This window comes from Neofelis nebulosa, chromosome 14 (assembly GCF_028018385.1).
Source record: "Neofelis nebulosa isolate mNeoNeb1 chromosome 14, mNeoNeb1.pri, whole genome shotgun sequence".
Lineage (NCBI taxonomy): Eukaryota > Metazoa > Chordata > Mammalia > Carnivora > Felidae > Neofelis > Neofelis nebulosa.
In genome coordinates, this window is record NC_080795.1 from 38,492,436 (window position 1) to 38,513,030 (window position 20,595).

Here is a 20,595-nt window from a genome sequence, read left to right on the forward strand (position 1 = left end):
AGTAACTGTCAGAAAGACCTCAGTTTTGAATTTCAACTACATCACTTGGGCAACTTCTTTCACTGCTGTAAGGTGAAGTCTTCCTAGGTGTAGAATAGGAATAATAACACCTAGTAGATAGACTTACTTTGGGGGTCAAATGAGAGAAAATCAAGTGCTCAGGACAGAATCTAGCACAAAAGAGGTGTTCAATAAATGCTGTTATTTCAATGCTATAATTGCTACTTTCTATTTCCCATGAGAATGTAAACTCCAGAAAGGTGGGGTTTTTTATCTGGGTTGTTCATTGATGTAGCTCAAGTGGCTGGCACATAGTAGGTGTCTCATTGTAGGCAGATGCTTTTCTACATCTCATTTTAGCTCTGCTACTTGAGGGTAAAAGGAAGGTAAGAAGATGGAAGATACCAGTTTTGCCTGAAATCTCCCAGAACAATTAAGCTAGAGGAATTCTAGGCATCTTACAAAATGTTAAAGGTGCCCTCCCAAATTTGCCAAGAGGGTGCTTCAAATCTTAGTTCTAGATGTTACTGGTGTCATTTGCTAGACAGATATCATTTAACATCTGCAGGTACTCTGTGCATGGGTGTGCTAAGATTCTCTCTCTCTCCCACTTATCTCTCCTCCCCCCGCCTACCTGGTTAAAAGACAGAAATAGAAGTGAAAACAGACAAATCCAAAAGGGAATGGGAAGAGATGCCAAATAGCTGAGTTGTCATTTTAGGCTCATTGTATCATTCTCTTTGGGTCTCAATGCCTGTGAGCCAGCATGTTTGTCCAAAACTGGGTAAAAGAACATTTCAATGAGTATTTGTATCCTATGGGTTCATGATCACTCTGCTTTCGCTTGTTGTGTATAAACTGGGGGTATTGCTGGAAGACGGCACTGTGCAGACAGCAGACAGAAGGATCATCATTATTGCTTTGGTACGATTTATGTGGCCAAGCCGCCTGCGTCTCTGAGGCTGCAGTATGTGAGCAGGGAGTGCCAGCCCGGACCGCGGCTGTCGGCGCTGGTCTGCACAGACAAGGGCTCCTCAGTTTTGTCTGGAGTCGGAGATTAGCGACGGGTGCCTTTCCTCTGCTCAGCATTTCCTCATTTTCACGTGGGCCCTACTGTTTGCTCTTAACACACTTAGCCACTTGAAACTGGTGAGCTAATGAATCCTTTCCGGAAGTAGCTGGATGATCTTTAAGTAGTGAATTAACCCTCTCAGAGCAGGGTGGCTGCACCTAATCCATTTTTGAAGCGACTGAGGCCATCACAACCTGAAAAGTGTTGCAATCTTACGTGCATGGTCTGATGTTTACTTACATAATTATGTCACTAAAGCTAAGGGACTACTTTTTTTTTTTTTACTCTGAAAATTACAATTTTGAATACAGTTAGGTAACAACTCTTGTATTAAAAATATTAAAAGATGGGGGCGCCCGGGTGGCTCAGTCGGTTGAGCATCCGGCTTCGGCTGAGGTCATAATCTCACGGTTTGTGAGTTCGAGCCCCACGTCAGGCTCTGTGCTGACAGCCTGGAGCCTGTTTCGGATTCTGTGTCTCCCCCTCTCTCTGCCCCTCCCCTGCTCCTGCTCTGTCTCTTGCTCTCTCTCTCAAAAATAAATAAATAAACATTAAAAAAAATGTTTTAAAATATTAAAAGATGGAAGTGACCTGGAGAAAGTCCTTCAGATTGACCTGCTTCAAGACCAAGAAACCAGGGATCTACTGTTTCAGTCTCCTTCTCTTCCTAATTTGTGGGTCTCACACTCCAAAGTAAATACAGTAAGAAGAAACAAAGAAATGACATGTGTCATGTATATTTGAGTTTATACTTGCACACTTGCCTCTGGTTCCTGGGATCCCTGATCGCCACATGAAATCAGGCCCTTTCTTTATCATCTCTCCTCTCCCTTCCCTTCCTTTAGTCCAGCTGTGTGTCTCCTCCTCCCTGGCTGGTACTTCCAGTGATAGATAGCTTTGCGGCCAGCCTTTACAGGGCATCCTTAGGAACTCTGCTTCCGTAGGGAATAAAATCCACCCTTTCAAAATGATTGCAAGGTACTCTCTCAGCCTGTTTGCCTTTTTCTTTTTTTACGGTTTTATTTTATTTTATTTTATTTTATTTATTTATTTATTTATTTATTTTTACTGTTTATTTATTGAGAGAGAGCGTGGGGGAGGGGCAGAGAGAGAATCCCAAACAGGCTCCACACTGTCAGCGCAGAGGCTGACCCGGGGCTCGATCCTCTTGACCCTGAGATCATGACCGGAGCTGAGATCAAGAGTCAGATGCTTAACCGACTGAGCCACCGAGGGACCCCAAACTGTTGGCCTTTCTTAAAAGCCGGCTTCCTCACTCAAGGGCATTATCCCCCAGACGCCCCTCTCCAGTGAAGGCTAATCATGCTCCCATTACCCTTGGTAATTTCACATACAAAGCACATTATACTTGTATTTACATGCTTAATATCCACCCTGTTCAATACTGCATCTCTATTTGCTTGTGCCTCTTCCAAGGTCAGTTGTCTTCATATGGTGATGTATTTTTGTAAAAATTCCAAAGCGAGATATTTTACCAGAAGTTGATTAAGAATACTGCCTCTTCTCTTGGGGCGCCTGGGTGGCGCAGTCGGTTAAGCGTCCGACTTCAGCCAGGTCATGATCTCGCGGTCCGTGAGTTCGAGCCCCGCGTCAGGCTCTGGGCTGATGGCTCGGAGCCTGGAGCCTGTTTCCGATTCTGTGTCTCCCTCTCTCTCTGCCCCTCCCCCGTTCATGCTCTGTCTCTCTCTGTCCCAAAAATAAATAAAAAAAAAAAAACAAAAAAAACGTTGAAGAATACTGCCTCTTCCCTACTCAGCTTCCCTTGGGTCATGCCTCTTATGTCTGGTGGCATTGGAGTGGCTGCAGATATTTTTGGGATCCGGCTAAAAGGAAGTTGCCACAAATGGCTGGCACTGACAGAGAGCAAGTAAAACTCATCCGACAGCAGTGTAACAAGGGCATTTTCAAGAAACTGGTTAATTAGTGTTGGCAATTCTCAAATAATATTTAAGTTTCTGCACGAGAAAACTTGAAATGCCCTGAAATCTTACAGCTTTCAAGAACCTCAAAAGAGTCTTTAGTTTGAATTACACATAATATTAGTAACTAGTCATGAAGCTAAAATAAAAATTTCTAATCTACCAGTAATAAAAAAACAAACTTAAATACACACTGATATTTTAGTCTGCTTCCCCAGAAATTGGAACCTGAGTCAGAGGGCTTCTGTGCAACTTTATAATTAGGGAATGCAAGCCTGGAGGGCCGGAATGAAGGACTCTGAGGATGCCTGGTAGGGGGCTGGTTACCTCCAAGGTGGCAGGCACATGGCTGTCTCATGGGGGCCATGGCCCCAAGAAGGTATCAACTGAACCTCCAGGCCATCTTTCAGTGGGGAGAAACAAGGAGACGTGTATTCACTAGTTTACTTTGTCATTGGTCAGAGACGCACCCCTTGGGTACGCCTCTGAGCTGACACGCGAGAGTCTGGGCATTCACAGAATCCCAGAGCAGGTGTCGACAGAGAAATGCTAGGGTAAGAAAAAGAGAAGCTGTCAGATTGCACTGCATGAAGTCAGACAGCTCCTGCAGGGCTACGAGAGACGGGCGAGGCCAAGAGCACTTGACATGATATATGAGAAATGTGTGATGTGCAAGAGGAGAGCCAAATTTATCTTTCCGTTGTCTCTATAGAAAATGTTACAAAAACTATTTTCAGGTGAAGAAGTGTTCAGAGCATATACAGCCTGCAATTATAAAGGGAAAAAGAAGTGTAGAGTTATATCAGGAAGTTAATAAAAATGGTGTATTAGTTTTTGTGGGTATTTGATCGTGGAGTTTGTCAGATTTTTATAATTTAGCATGATTTCTCAGTGTGAATAAATATGCACCTTTGTAACTAATTTTATGCTACTTCTCAGTTTTTTTTAATTCACTTTGTTAATTTAATTTAATTCAATTCACTTTCTAAGTATTTTTTCTAGGAAGCCTGTCAAAATGTGTAAGATCTAGGGCTCATAAAACCTGACTGCCCAAGTGCTCATATGTGTCCTATCTTAAAACTAACAAGAAAATAAACGAACTCCACTTTCTTTGACCCCCATGTCTCCATCTGGCACCAAGCCTTCTTCTCTTCTCTTCATTAATAAGGATTTTCAGGGTTTGGTTCGTGTTTCCTGCCCCTTCTCCCTGCACTCACGTCCATTCCTTAACCCGCGCACGCTTGGTTCCTACACCCTCTTTCCCCCAGGACCTGCTCAGTCTAAGGTCACCACTGGCCCTTCTGTTATCCAATTCAAAGGACATTTTTGTTCTTTGTCATGTGTACTGTTTCTGTGGAATTGCCACAGACTTTGGCCTTGACTTCTTTATGCCTTTTTTCCTAAATCTCTTCCCATGCATCTGGCAATTCCTTTGCTTTTCCAATTTTGGCGTTGACCAGGCCTTCAGGCTTCTCACGTTTACCTGTCCACTCTCTTTGGGCCTAAAGCAGGATGTTCGCTGTCTTTTATGAGGTTCCTGTCATGTCCACTCATATCCGGTCAGTCGCCTTTGACCCTGTGACATGTTCTGGGAAGAAAGTGTTCTGTGCTAACGCCATAGGCCAGGGAACTGATTTGTTTTGTCAACTGTGTGTGTAATGGCTATTTATATGTGGTGGAACCACATTTTCTTTGCCTACTGCTACTACTTGGATATCGGCAGTAGTTTTCTAACTGTTCCTTCCACCCATCTTGTGTGTTTTCCACATAACTGCTGGACTAATTTGCTGAAGAAGCGCCTGGGTGGCTCAGTCAGTCAAGTGTAAGACTTCTGCTCAGGTCATGATTTCACGGTTCTCGGGTTTGAGCCCCATGTCGGGCTGTGTGCTGACAGCTCAGACCCTGGAGCCTGCTTCAGATTCTGTGTCTCTGTCTCTCTGTCCCTCACCTGCTTGCACTCTGTCTCTCTCTCAAAAATAAACGTACATTAAAAAAATGTAAAAATCAAACCTCGTCACCTTGCTTCCATTAGAAAAAGAATCTAATGACTTCTATAACATTCAGGATAACGTTCAGGTTGCTTTTAGAAGTCTCTATCAAAAGTGTGTAAGTTGGATAGGTTTATGAACAACATACAGGGTGAAAAAAGTTTCAAAAATGTGTAAAAAGATGTGGAATCTCCTGGGATTTTTGCATAAAGTATTACATAAAAAATATAAGCCTACAACTTGTTTGTCCTATCTAACAGTATATAATCAACATGTCTCCAGATTAGTGGATATGGATCTAATCCATTCTTTTTAAGAGCTGTGTAATATTCCATAGTACTGTTATACTAAAATTCATCTAATTGTCTCTATATTGATGACTATACAGGTCATTTCCTTGCATAGTTACTACATAAGTTATTTTAATACAAAGAATTAGGTATATATTCTTAGGTAGTTATGTATTCATTAACAATTCTAATAAAAGTGAAATGGATTTTCATTAAGCATGAAGGTATCCCATGTCCTTCTCTACACTAGATGCTTTGGGGAAGGAATGCAAATCTCCAATTGGCCAGGCTGAGCCATGTGTCCCCACCTAGAGCCTGGGGTAGGAGGCAACTCCCCTTTTCTCAGCCCATGTTCTTTGGGTGGAAGGAGGGACTTCCCGAAGGAAATTGGTGTCCTGCTACCAACAGAAGGGAAAATGGAGATGGGTGGCTAAAAACAGCAAATGTTGTACCACGGAAGCCAATGACCTGTTCAACCAGAGTGCAGGTGGTAACATTATCCCCATGTTGTAGACAGGAATTTCATCCTATGGGAGTAGAGGAGGAACAAAAATATGGAGGCTTTGCAGTGTTCCATAGGCCCCTCCTTATCAGTGAAATCTGACTGGGGACATTATTAGATTTATAAATCTGACTGGGGAATTCAACTGGCTTGAAGCTGTGGTGGTTGGTGGCTTTGGTCAGCTTGGGGCCCGTGTCCATTCGTTTGCTCTATGAATGAAGGTTATGTGCCCTATCTAAAATTGAGAAGCACATATTCTCAGCAGTATGTAGGAGTCACGGAAAGTAATCAACTTAGATTTTGAAGGACCCAGAGGTTTTCCCTGCTAGAATCCATGGATGGAGTGAGGGCATGTCTAGGCTTTGCTTCTCTTGAGGGCCTAAATGTTGGTGGTGTGTGTGACATACGAAATTCCCTTTGTTCAGCTGGCCAGTAACCCATCCAGAAACATTCCACACTGTGTGGGAGTCCTGACTTTGCGTGTGTGTGTGTGTGTGTGTGTGTGTGTGTGTGTCCACATATTTTAAATTAGTTTTCATTATTAGATTTGTAAATGTACCAATTCTGCTTTTACTCCTGGGGCAAATGATTCATCATTTGAAGAGGAAATACAACGTGTAGCTAATAGGCCATTTGTAGTGACTCAATATTCTTATCTTCCCACTGCTCCAATGTTTTGATTCCAGATATTTTTACCACCTTAGAAAATAGGAGATCATTTTAAAAATAGAGAAAGAGGAAAGGAGAAGTTTGGGAGAAGGAAGGGAGGGAGGAAGACAGGGAGAACAGAACTGCAAGCCACCTTATATCATTAGGCAGTGATTTCTCCTTTTTAACTGTTAACCTGTAAAAGTACTTTGGGTTCATCTTACTTTCCATTTCCTTTATTCTATAAGCTGCCCTTTCATTTTCATTAAAAAGGCTCCTCATAAGAACCTTAAGTCAGTGATTAAGGACTGCGGCACAGGATTGAATCTTTCATTTCCTTTCTTTGAGCCTTATTGTTAGTACTTTCTCTAAATTCTGAACACTTTCTCTGACTCTCACGGAACTATTGACACTTAGTCCTTACTCCTTGGAATGAGAACTTTAAGTGCTTCTATCTTTAGCCATTCTGGGCTCAGAATAAGTTCTGAAATGAACACAAAAATACTTCTGATGCTCCATATTCATGACATCTTCCACTCCCAACCCCTAGGCATTTATAAGAAATAATTAAGCTTTTGTTATTGGCTTTTGCTCCTATGAAGTATCTTTACCGAGGGGTGTTACTTGGGTAATGCTATAATTTATTAAGTGATGTGACTTATTAGGATAAGAAGCTCAGCTTTGCTTTTAAAATAAATATCTCAAATTCTAGAGTTCCTCCCTCAACCACACCTAAATGCAGTAATTCGTCTGTGGGCCCAGCACGGAGAACTGAAAAGTAATGTTTGATTTCTCCTTGGCAACTTGAAACAAATTGAATACAGTGCTTTGACATGATTTTGAGACATGCATATTTTCGAGACTGAACAAACTAAAAGCTTCCATTTTTGCAGAAGATAAGGAAATCTTTCTATGCTTTTCTGGGGAGCAGTTCCTCAGACACAGGTCACAGATAAGGTGGGTCGATCATCCAGCAGGGGGCACCTTTATCTCGTTTGCATTTAGTGCTGAGTGATCCTGCAGAGGCTTCAGTTAGATGAAGCCTGGGAGGAGCCTCTGGAGTCTTTGCATGAGCCCATCAGCCTGGGTTCACTCTTGATATTTTTGTAAATATTTTCTTTCTGATATACTGGAAATTGGAGAGATTAATGAGGCAATTAAATTGTATTACTTCATATAAAAACTCAATTCAGGGGCACCAGGGTGGCTCAGTCGGTTGAGCGACCGACTTCGGCTCAGGTCATGATCTCATAGTTGGTGAGCTCGAGCCCTGTGTCGGGCTCTGTGCTGACAGCCTGCTTCGGATTCTGTGTCTCCCTCTCTCTCTTCTCCCCTGCTCACACTGTCTCTCTCTCAAAAATAAATAAAGATTAAAAAAAAATTAAAAAAAACTTTTCTAAAAAAAGTTTTAAAAACCCCAGTTCTAAGGGGAGTAAAACCAGTGATTCTGAGTCCTAGCTGCCTGACCTTAGAATAAACAGGTGAGGTCACTGAGCCAACAAAACATAGTCTCCAGCAGTGGCTCTCCACGTGTAACCCCAATACCCAATCCCCAACTTCCAACACGTTATTTACTTACTAGACACGATCTTCTGCAGTGTCAGGTTTCTTTGATTTTCTGAATAATTGCTATCACGTAAATGCAGATAAGACTGGGCTGAAACAGAAAACAAAATCTGTATCTTAAAGTATAAAACAGTTCTGTGATAAACAGTTCTCTTTCTCACCGGTAGTGACCGAGTGGCTTTCTAGGCATCTCAGCAGAGAAGTTGTCGTAGGAGCAGAGGTAGAGACTGAGTTACCTATCTGCTTTGGTTCTTCGTCTCCCTCGGGGTCAGGCACTGTGTTTAGGGAAGCCATTCGCACGGCACTGCAGCCTGCCTGGGTTGGAGGGGCAAGGGACTGGTCGGCAATGTTTGACTTTGTGCTCAGGGGCCCTTGAAATTTTGGTAGTGTTTGCAAGTCCTGAAACTACTGATGATATTGATGTGGGAATATGGAGTCTATCCTATTCCTGTACTGTAATAGTCATCACTACACCTACAAAACATGTTTTCTTAAAAACTGCACCTTTCAAAGCCTTCAGACAGTGACCAATATATGATTTTTGATCTTTAAAAATAATCGGCCCTCTAAAGACCTTAAGGTTTCGGCTCCCTCCTCCAATGTCTCTCTGTCTCTCTCTCTCTCCCCCTCCCCCTCTCCCTCTCCCCCTCTCCCTCTCCCTCTCTCTCTCCCTTTCCCCTTTGCTCTCTGTTTCCTCCATATCCCCTTTTGGGCACCCTGTGGCCTAATACTTACTTTGTTTTTATTTCTTGATCCTTCTTTTTGTTGTCTTGCTTCTCCTCCAATCTCAACTAGATTGGGTAATACAAATATTTATTGGCATTTGAAGTTTTTCCTCCCGAAATTGGAGAGTTAGAGGGCTGTAATTCTGCTCTTAATTTATCGAATACCCTGTTTTAGAAACATGGAGAAGAGTGTAGATAATGTGGCTAATTTGTAAGTGACTCAAGCCAGTTAATACTTTCACCTTTTTCGTAGTATTTAACATATTTAGCTGGGTTAGTGTGTTGTGTATGAAAATATGTATGTGGCTTATGTTGTGATCCAGAACAATAAATGAATCAGAATAAGGAAATTTTATCCAGCCCCCTGTGCTTTTGGAGGTATGTGTGGGAGGATGGCTTGGGTTTTATGGTTCTTATTTGTGGAAGGAGTATTTGAAGTTTTAAAGCACTATTTATCTACATTCGTCCATTCCTCTTTTATTTGGGCCATTGTTCACTGCCGTCTTAGCAGAGAAGCAGATTCTGGCTGAGGGTGAAAGACACTGTTGCTTAAAGGGAAAGCTCAATGTCAGTATCCGATGAAATGAAGGAAGTGTCTACAGGATCTCTGGTCTTTGAGCTTGTTTTTGTAGAATCTACTGAAGTGATTGTTTTGCACATATGGGTTTAGAGATCTCTTAAAGATTTGAGTTAAACATGTTTTACACGATGGTGCCCATTTTAATTTGGTAAGAATATAAGATCCAGAGAAATTCTGTTTTTGAACTGATTTTGCTATATATAGATTTGGGGGATGGAGATAGAGACAGACAGAAGGAGAGAGAGGGAGAGGAAAAGAGAGGGAGGGAGGGAGGACAAGAAAGACAGAAAGATATAAAACAATAAAACAAACAGATAAAGAGGTAGCTATTCACGAGGCAAGAGGCAGGATCCCACTGCTTCTAGCTTGGTCTCTACATTTGCTGCTGCAGGTAGGATAAAAATGTGGTCAAATAGGCCAACTCCTATCTTGCTGAGATTTACCACATTTATCAAAATTTAGCATGCATATGATTTCATCCAAGATGCTTTTGTTAAAGATGCTGCATGCAATTTCCCTATGCCCCCATCATTGATTTAGTAGATCTGGGGGATCTTCTGAAATGTGGGTCATGTTATTTCTTACCTGGAAACACTCAGCATTCTGTCTCTTGATTGGTAATTTTTTTTCAGGTAACTCATTCTGAAAATGAATGAAAAAAGTTATTTTCTAGCTTTCTGCATGGCTGATGCAATGTACGCTTTTTACAAAGTTGCATAAGCTATAAATGCCAGGAGGGGCTTGTTGGTGGGGCGGGGGAAGACTTAACACCATCCTTCCCAATAACCAGCGTGCTGCCTCTCATCCTGTATGCCTGAAATTCTAGAACAGCCTCTGCCACTGACCCTTCTATAATCACTTTTTATTTATTTTCATCAGACATTTAAGAAGACATTGTATGTAAATAGCAATCCAGATGAGTTTTTAAAAATAAATCAGGGACTGGTCATTGGTAGCCTTTTATGTATTTTAATTGAAGGTAAGATGTCTTGTAGGGTTTGAAAAAATATCTGATGTGTAACTAGAGTTTACATATTTAAAAAGAAATTAAGCCTAATTTTAAAAGAGTAAAAGTTAAACAGTAAAAAGTATGATCTTGGAACCATATTGTTGGGCTCCATAGTGTGAATAATGAATTTACCTCATATTTGGGTAATCTGTATTCTAACACCACTCCCGTCCTCAAGTCTCTTTCTACCTTATTTATAGAGTGCATTATGCTTAATCAAATGCCTATCAGCAAGTTGTGTAGACTTGAATGGAAATGTCAGAACCTCGCTTAACTAGCCATTTAATGCCAAGGACCAGCCACAAGCAAGATCAATCTAATGAGCTCACACTCACATATATTTCGGTCACGTTTAAACCACTTGTGGTCATTTAGACATGTCTGAGAAAGTTTTCTATGTGTATGTAACATACACACTACATAGACAGTAGTGTCTATGAGGAATAAAAATGAACAGCTATGAGTTACTCCTTACTATTTAAGTAAAAAGTTGTTTTTCACTCTAAGAAACTATATCTGAAATGGGCTGGAGTCCAGGATGGGAAAAGCACGGACTCACACACTGCCCTGCCCCTGTGATACACAAGGTGAGGCCGGCCAGGAAGCCGCCAGCCAGGCCCCCTTGAGTGCGTGTCCTTCTTGTCCCAGCCTTCCTGACCTTTTCATCTGTCATTGGTAATACTACCAGTCTTACCTATGCTGCAGATGCTATTGTGCCAATAAAATAATACCAAAAGTATAGAAATGGTCCTCAAAGTGTGTGTGGAGATATTTTGCTTGTGATGTTATCACTTTTACCAGGAAGACTCTCTGAACCAACGTTTCCTTATAGACATCTCTGTAATCAAGGGGAAAAGTAGTGGTCCAAAAATAAGAGCTTTTGGAATTGAAATTTATTTATTTATTTATTTATTTTTTTAATTTTTTCAACGTTTTTTTTTTATTTATTATTTTTGGGACAGAGAGAGACAGAGCATGAATGGGGGAGGGGCAGAGAGAGAGGGAGACACAGAATCGGAAACAGGCTCCAGGCTCCGAGCCATCAGCCCAGAGCCTGACGCGGGGCTCGAACTCACGGACCGCGAGATCGTGACCTGGCTGAAGTCGGACGCTTAACCGACTGCGCCACCCAGGCGCCCCTGGAATTGAAATTTAAAGTAAATAAGGGAGTGGTCTGTAATTGAGGATCGTAATGTAGTCTCTCGTTGAGCAAGTAGAATAATTAAATCATAATCCCTTTTGTCATTAAATAAACCGATATCCCTTCTGCTTTGTAGTGGACTGTATCTTGGGGTTATAAGGTGATCCTAACTACCTGGGTCTGCTTGACAGGGTTGGCCTTTGCTATTCTCTCATCTGTGCACCCCGTGTTCGGTTTATATGGGTCTCTGTTTCCTGCCATCATTTACGCCGTATTTGGAATGGGACGTCATGTTGCCACAGGTAATAATTTCTGTCTATGTTTATGCTTCTCATGTTACTAATGAAAGCGACCCAGAAGTGCTCATTAGTTACTGATTACATTTCAAAGCAATTCTAACTTTACTTCTGATGACCTCAGCAAATATTAGGACAAGACATTTATCTCTTTGTGCCTCAGATACTCGACCCATACTGTAATATATTACTATATTATTATGTAATCAAGCTTATTTTAAAGATTCTTTGCATTTTTAGGTTGTAAAAAGGTCATAAGAGAAGGCCATATATTTTGAATTTACAGTGAATTGAGAGAAATTATACACTTTGAGGGAAAGAAAATACTGTATAGAATTTAGTTACTCAAATTTTGAAAAATATTTTTTTATGTAATCGATATTTGGACTGAAGGATCTTTTAGGTTTCTTCTCAGTTAGATTCTATAATGCCCTTTAATTAGTATATCTGTTACCTTGCCTATCTCTGCATTACTAAATAAAAGATGAAATATCACAAATAGTCATAATAGAGCCAGCTGGTTAAAAACCTGGGTTTTAAAGTTAGATGGTCCTGAGTGTATGTCTCATTTGTTGTTTGCTATCTGCATGACCTTGGACAGCACTTTAAAGGCCTATTTTCTGCTTTCCGGATAGTGAAATAAAAAAAAATCATATGGCTGTAGTGAGAGTTGGATGAGATAGTTGATGTACAGTGTCTAACTTAGTACTTTCTAGAAAAGATTTAATAAGTTATTATTATTACAAAAATGATACCTTAGTCTTTTTTTTTTTTTTAATTTTTTTTTAACGTTTTATTTATTTTTGAGACCGGGAGAGACAGAGCATGAACAGGGGAGGGTCAGAGAGAGGGAGACACAGAATCTGAAACAGGCTCCAGGCTCTGAGCTGTCAGCACAGAGCCTGACGTGGGGCTTGAACTCACGGACCACGAGATCATGACCTGAGCCGAAGTCGGCCGCTTAACTGACTGAGCCACCCAGGCGCCCCGATACCTTAGTCCTAAATATTAAATTAAAAATAATAAATCTACTTTTAACCATAAATATCCATAGAGTTCTATGTATTTTGTACCCTTAAGATCTCAGCCTCTAAGTATGTGTCTATTTCTTCAGTGGTCAGTTTGTGTTATTGATTGTGTTGGTTTCCTATTTCTGATGTAACAAATTACCATGAGCTCAGTGGCATGACACGAGATAAGTTTATTATCTTTCAGTTTTAGAAGTCAGAAGTGTGAAATGAGTTGTACTGGTTTAAAATTGAAGTGAATGAGCTCGTAGTTAGCTACTGAGCCTACTGAGGTTTTCATATTTATCATCTCACTTATATTTCCCCCAAGCCCTGAAAGGTAGATATTATGGATAGGCTTTATGGATGAGGTAATGCAGACTCAGAGTAAGGTGCTTTAAGTCACATTATTGATAAATAGAGGACTGACATTCAAGTCCAGGCCATGATCTTAATCCCTGCCCTGAGGACATTCTCCATGCTCAGAGAGGTGGGAAATTATAAGGCCTGGGAGGGAAGAGCAAGGAGATTGGTGTGGCTGTGTGTTGAAGGAAAATGTGTTTATGTAGGGAAGTTTGTTTGTTCTGTGGAGAGAAGGGTGGATGAGTCGGGGTGCTGAGAAGAGTGTTTCCGATAAACCTATCTGGTTTTACGCCCAGCAGATGGATTCAGCTTTAATGGTGGAATCCAACCATTGTTATCGAGTCCGTTACTAACAGAAGATTCCCCCACCCCCACCATCACTCCCTTTTAGGCACCTTCGCCTTGACATCCTTAATATCAGCCAATGCAGTGGAACGGCTTGTCCCTCTGAGCAGCCAGAACCTCACCACGCAGAGTAACACAAGCATAGTGGGTTTATCTGACTTTGAGATGCAAAGGATTGGTGTTGCTGCAGCCGTTTCCTTCTTGGGAGGTGTGATTCAGGTAAGTGGTGCTGCGACTTGGCAATGAAGAAAGGGAGACAGTGGAAGGACAGGCAGTTGGTGGTTTATTTTTATTAGTGTTCATGTCTTTGTCTCTCGAGATGGATGAAGCCCAGATGTGTTTTATCTTTATGGGAATACTGTCTACTATAAGGGTAGTTACTCTGTAAGTGCTAGTTGAATAAATGAATCAGAATCAAGAAATCGAAGTTACAGGGAAGTAATTGTTGACTTTTCAAAAACAAGATTTCTGAAGAATGTTTTACAAAGTGGAATAGGCTTCCTTATAAGGCAGTGAGGCAATCCTTGTGTTCATACAGTGACTGGATCATCACTGCAAATAGAAGTTCCTGCAGTGGGAAGAGACATGACTAGATTTCTAGGGTCCTTCCCGATTTTCAGATTTTATGATGTTACCGCCTATAGCGGTAACAAGTGGTGTTTCATTGGTGCCACACACTGGCTGGTGTGAAGTCTTTCGACTCAGACTGGCACCAGCCATTGCCCCTTTCAACCTCAGGCATCTATTTGGTTGCCAGGCCTGCTCTAGCCTGTCTATTCCTTCAAAATATCAGACTGTGTAGTTTGCTGTCTCCAATCAGTTGTCAGAATTAGGTAATTCAGAAGTGAGTATAAAATGAATGTGGGGGCGGGGACTGACTACTAGACATGGAATTTGTCTGACAGCCATTTTGGCTTTTTCCTCTGCTTTCTCTTGAGTTACATGTACATAAACTTCCCGGGTGGCGGTTTTCTGGGTTGGCAGAGGCTCACTGTTACAGTGTAACATTATTTACAAGGTCAAAGAAGGTATAAAGGTCAAGAAGGGAAAAAAGGGTAGTTGATGATTGCCTGGAATTGGAGGTTTAGAAGAAAAGATGTGATCTCGAGGGAAGGATACACATTGTTAGAGTTATGTTGCCTTCTAGCTCTGTAAAAAGTGTGGGAGAATTGAAGATGTAAGACCAATAGTAACTCCACTCTTCCTAGGTCTTTAGTGAATAGATCATCTGAGCAGCAGTTTTGCCTAGGAAACTACCAGACTGGAAGGCCAGTAGGTATCTTTTATGGCCATAGCGGTGCTTTCATGAAATACAAACTGGTTGAGCATCCTGTGACCTTCATTATATATTTTAAACATGGATGATGTCCATGTATTCTGACACTTGCACAGGCAGGCTCAGTGGCCTCTTCTGCCTTGATGGGCCACTGTGAGGCCTTCTAATGGACATGTCATCTGCGTCCACCTCAGAAATAATGAGCCATGTGAACTGATGATTCAGAAATTGATATGTTGCCATAGATTTAGTATAGGTCTTCCTTGATTTCTGTTCATTTAAAATAAAATAAAAATCTCTGTATTAGCACAACAAAGATAATACCACTACTCCTTCTGGTCCCATTATTTTCCATTCATGGCTTTCTTTGAGTTTATGGTTTTTACTAGGTTTGGACTTCCTCTTATTCTATTAAGCACAGAACAGGTAGTTTTAGGTGTATATTATTGCCATTTTTAAAAATCCAAGAGAGTAAATAATTAACAATAAAACCCAGTAGCCTTCTGGTTAGTCTCATTTTAACCATTTTCCATAGTTTAAAAAACAATCATCAGGTATTTTGTTATTATCTAGCATATTTGGATTAAGAATTCAAATGATAATAAAATATAAAAGTAAAAGCCAGGATTCAAACAACATAAAAAATTAATGTTTCATTTCTCGGAAAGAAACTCCCTAGAATCACAAGAGTAAAACAGGATATTATTAAAGATAATAAAAATAATTTGGTTTTCATGGACTTTTATTACATGTAAAATCTGGTCCAGAGAGTTGCATGTTTTGTCTTATAACTTCATCAAACATCTGCTTTCCTTTGTCTTTAGCTCTGATCCTGGATATGTGACCCACGTTTTAGCCAATTTTTGAACAGATGGCTGGACTTTATTTGACCTCCAGACTCATCTGTCCATTGTCAACCAGAACCGTAGGATCTGTTTGGTTCTGCTGGATCCAGCTTTTCGGTCATTTTTCCTTTCCTCCTTCGGATTTGAAACCTACCGAATAGGAGGGCACTACCAAGGTGTCCAGCTTCTACAAACACCGATGGTGTTTGTTTACCTTGTCTTACTTATTTTTAATTCCAGCTGATGGAACTAGTTAGGTGAATAAAATTATATCGTTAAGGTGCTTGAAACCGTCACATCCGATGTGGTTCACAGATTGTGTATCAGTTGGAAATGCTCTCAGCTGTAAGTAAGCGATGACCCTACCACCAGAGCTTACACTATGTAGACATTTATTGCATTTTGTGTTACAAGAGGTCATGGAAACAGGTTCTTCAATGTCTGGCAACCCATTCAATTGATGAACTGGTCTGCTTTTTTGTTTTTTGTGTTTTGGTTTTTGTTTTTTCATTAGATAGTAAGGTCTCTGAGACTTAGTGCTTTTCCTTTTTTTTCTGCTAGTTCACCAATAACGTTCCCCCCTAAGTTGTTGCTTTTATTTATTTAACTTCGTTTCCCTTTCAACTGTTTCTCCATTTCTTTACTCGACTTACATCCCTCAATATTGTTTTAATGATGCTAGTATGTCTTTCTCTTTAACTTTAACGTGTCTGATGTTATTTTTAGGAGAAACTATGGCATGAAACAATAAGGGAGTTAGAATTAAGATGTATGTTTATAGCAAATGGTTTTCATACCATAACATTTCAGATTTTATTTTGAGAATTGCTCTTTTTCGCCTTTCCTCCAACTTTCTGTACACCCATAATATTTTGGTTTGCTTTGTACATTAGATGTTATTTGGAACACAATGTTTTTGAGATTAATTACAGTATCTACATCTGTTTTCCAGTCTTCGTAGCACTTAGCATAGCACTCTGCACATGGTAGATTCTCAGAAAAGTTAGTGCATTAGAAAATGAACTATTAGTTCCGAATCTGAAAACCAAGAAATAGCAGGCATCATGCCAGGTAATAATTTTGTGATTTTAAGAGAATTGAGTCTGACATTTGGTGACTTTAGTTACTATAACACGAAGAGACTATGAAAAACGGTACATTCGGAGAACTGTCATTCTCCCCAACTCATCCCCATTTCCCCCTGTGATTTCCGCTCTATTTTAACCCATCTCCTATGGGTGACCTGTCTCAGTCACTTCTGGTTTATACTTTTACAAAATGAATATTTTCTTATCTACTCTTCTTTCTTACATGAAAGATAATCTTTTGTATTTGACTTTTTTCACTTAACAGTAGCATATCCTGGAAATCATTCCATGTCAGCTCCTAGAAATGCCCCTCATACTTTTTATTGCTGCATAGTGCTCAACTGTATGGCTGTGCCACTGTGTATTCAACACATCCTCCTCTATTTGGGCATATAAATTGACTCCAGTATTTTGCAGTTGTAAGCAATGATACTGTGAATGTGCATATGTATTTTCATAATGTTGGTAGTGTCTAAGGTGAATTCCTAGCATGGGATTCCTGTCTCGAAAGGTCAATGTAGTTTTGTTAGATATTTTCAAATTCCCTGCCAAAAGGGTTGTAGCCATTTGCAGTCTGACAGAAATACACGAGAGCACCCTCTGCCTCACCAACAGAATGTATTGTCAGACTTAAAATTTTTTAATGTTTATTTTATTTATTTATTTTGAGAAAAAGAGAGGATGTGCACACGTACACACACACACACACACACACACACACACACGCACACACACACGAGTGGGGGAGAGACAGAGAGAGAAGGGGAGAGAGAATCCCAAGCCGGCCTGCACTGTCAGCATGGAGCCCACTGGGGGCTTGATCTCACGAAGCATGAGATTAAGATCTGAACAGAAATCAAGAATTCCACACTTAACTAACTAAGCCACCCAGACGCCCCTAGATTTAAAAATTTTAATCAGATAAGTGAGAAATGTTATTCAAGGGTAAGTTGCATTTCTTAAATTATGAGTGATGTCAAATTATAACATCTTCGCATATATATTTTGTAACAGTTTTGTGGATTATGTGTTCATATATTTTTCTAATTTTTGTATTAGAGTTTTGTTCCCTTTTCCCTCAAATTTTAAGAGTTCTTTATATATATGGATATTAGCCCTTTACTGTGATATATGCTGCAAGTGTTTTAATCTAATTTGGCAAGATTTTACCAGGCAATTAAAAAAATTTATGTAGTCAGATTTATCAATCATATTTTTAATTGTCTCTGGACTTTGTCAATATTAGAAAGCTTTCCCATGGGGCGCCTGAGGGGCTCCGTTGGTGAAGCGTCTGACTCTTAGTTTTGGCTCAGATCATGATCTCACAGATTTGTGGGTTTGAACTCTAGACTGGCAACGTGGAGCCTGCTTGGGATTCTCTCTTTCCTTCTCTTTTTGTCCCTCCACATTTGCACTCTCTTTCTCTCTCAAAATAAATAAACTTTGTTAAAAAAAAGAAAGCTTTCCCTTTACACTAAGTTTATAGTAGAATTCACCATATTCTTAAAATTTTAATTTATTAAGTTCTTTTAAAAATTTTTTTAATGTTTATTTATTTTTGAGAGAGAGAGAGAGAGAGAGAGAGAGAGAGGGAGCAAGTGGGAGAGGGATAGAGAGGGAGACACAGAATCCGAGGTAGGCTCGCTCCAGGCTCTGAGCTGTCAGCACAGAGCCTGTCATGGGGCTAGAACTCATGACCTGAGCCTAAGTCAGACACTTAACCAACTGAGCCACCCAGGTGCCCCTAAATTATTTTCTATTTGATTTTCTTTTGCATTTACTATCCTGGTCAGTGTGGAATTTATTCTTGTGTGCGGTGGGAGATAAGGATCTAATTGCATTCTTTTTCCAAGTGGCTGCCCAGTTGGGCCAGTGACGTTTATTAAGACGCTCACCTTTGCTACTGTAGTTTGTAATGCTACCTTTACCATTTCCATACTTACTTAGACCTACTCTTTTCTATCCTATCCTATCCTATCCTATCCTATCCTATCCTATCCTGTCCTATCCTGTCCCGTCCTATCTCGTCCCGTCCCGTCCCGTCCCGTCCCGTCCTGTCCTATCCTATCCCATCCTATCCTGTCCTGTCCCATTCCATCCTATCCTATCCTGTCCTATCCTATTGGTCTGTATATATATTCTTGAGGCAGTAGCACCCTGTTTTAATTATTAAGACATGTAGTTTGGTTTGATCTGGTAGGACTAGTTCACCTTTGCAGTTTTTATGTCTTAGTATGTTTCTGGCTATTTCTGCAAGTTTGTTCTTTCTTCTGAACTTTAGCATCAACTTGTCTAGCTCCATTAAAAAAAAAAACTTGCTGATATTTTTATCAAGATTGTGTTAAATTGACATCTTTATGACATTGAATTATCCTATCCAAGGACAGGGGCCTTTCTTTTTGTCGCAGTCTAATTTTGTCAGACTTGTTAGTCTTTCAGGAGTCTTTCCTCTCACGGGTTTTGTGCATTTATTCCTGAGTATTTATTCTTAAGTATTTAATCATCTTTGTTACTGTTATGCCTGGGGACTTCTCTACCATTATGTCCTCTACCTAGTTATTGTTTCTGTCTATAAAAGCTATTGATATTTTCCCATTCATTTCTTTATTTAACAAATGTATCTGTTAAGATGCTTTCAGCTGCAGAAAATATAATATCCACACAAAAGTGTCTTAAAAGATGGATTTTAGTGTTTCATATAACAAGAATTCTGGTGGTAGCAAAATTTCTGGTTGGTTAATTCAGTACCTGTAAGTTCATCAATGGCCTGTGCTTTTTCTATCTCCCTGCTATGCCATTCTTGGCTGGTTACTTTTCTTCCTGGGTGACCCCATGCCCCATAACTGCATGATTCAAGATGTTGCCATCGTGCCAGGCACATCTCCTCACATAATCACAGCAAGACTCAGAAAAATGGCCGTTTCTCCTTGTACATTGTTTTTTCAGGAAGGAAAACTTTCACTAGAAAGTTCCCATCCGACTTCTCATGCTTAAAAGTATCACATGCCCATTCTTAAATTAATTGCCAATGAGGTGGGGGTAATATTACCATGATTGCCTTAGACTAATTAAAATTCACCTCTGGGGATGGAAAGGCATTCCTTCCTTGAATACCTCACAAAAAGAAAAGTGAACAAAATTGGAGTGTTAAAGAACATGATAGTTGCTAGAAAGATTAAAATCAGTGCCAGCCACAAAATAACTTATTGGGTCTCTACCCTAGCCAGATATCCCTTAGACATAGGGACTACAGGAGGGAGAGAATGGGCTGAGGTCACTTTTCATAGAAAATACAGTCTGGTGGGAAGAGGCGTAACTGAACATGTCATTATCAGGAAAGCATAAATTATTTTTGGATGAAGAAAGTGAATAAGCAAGCTCCGGTACTGTGTACGTGTACATATGGAGTGCTTTGGTCTATTAATTCTATATCCTGATACCTTATTGAGTTCTTACTGAGTTGTTGGTTTTATTTATTTATTTTTTTTACTATTTAAATGAGTTTTAGGGGCATCTGGGTGGCTCAGTCAGTTAAGTGTCTGACTCTTGATTTCAGCTCAGGTCCTGATCTCACGGTTTGTGAGTTTGAGCCTCACATAGGGCTCTTAGCTGACAGTGCGGAGCCTGCTTGGGATTCTCTCTCTGTCTCTCTCTCTCTCTCTCTGTCTCTCTCTCTCTCTCTCTCTCTCCATCCCTTCCTGCTCCTCCCCTTGTCTCTCTCTGTCTCTCAAAAAATAAACTGTAAAAAAGTTTAAACGAGTTTTATTATTCATTAATTTTCCAGTATTTTATAAAGATATTTTTACTTCCTTTTTTTTTTTTTTACAAAATAATATAATTTGTGATTTCCCTTGTTCAGTTTCATTAGATGATATCTGTTATAATGGCAAATAATAGTGGAAACTGTGGGCTTT

General features: G+C 40.2%; 1 protein-coding gene across 3 annotated transcripts in view; it reads left to right on the top strand.

Annotated features, from left to right (window-relative positions):
• Nucleotides 1–20,595, top strand: part of SLC26A7 (solute carrier family 26 member 7) — a 119,476-nt gene that overhangs the window by 15,410 nt on the left and 83,471 nt on the right. For all 3 annotated transcript variants that reach the window (XM_058698525.1, XM_058698522.1, XM_058698524.1), the window contains 2 exons: nt 11,653–11,763; nt 13,519–13,691. In XM_058698525.1, the coding sequence (XP_058554508.1) occupies nt 11,653–11,763; nt 13,519–13,691 (284 nt within the window). The remainder of the gene's footprint in view (nt 1–11,652; nt 11,764–13,518; nt 13,692–20,595) is intronic.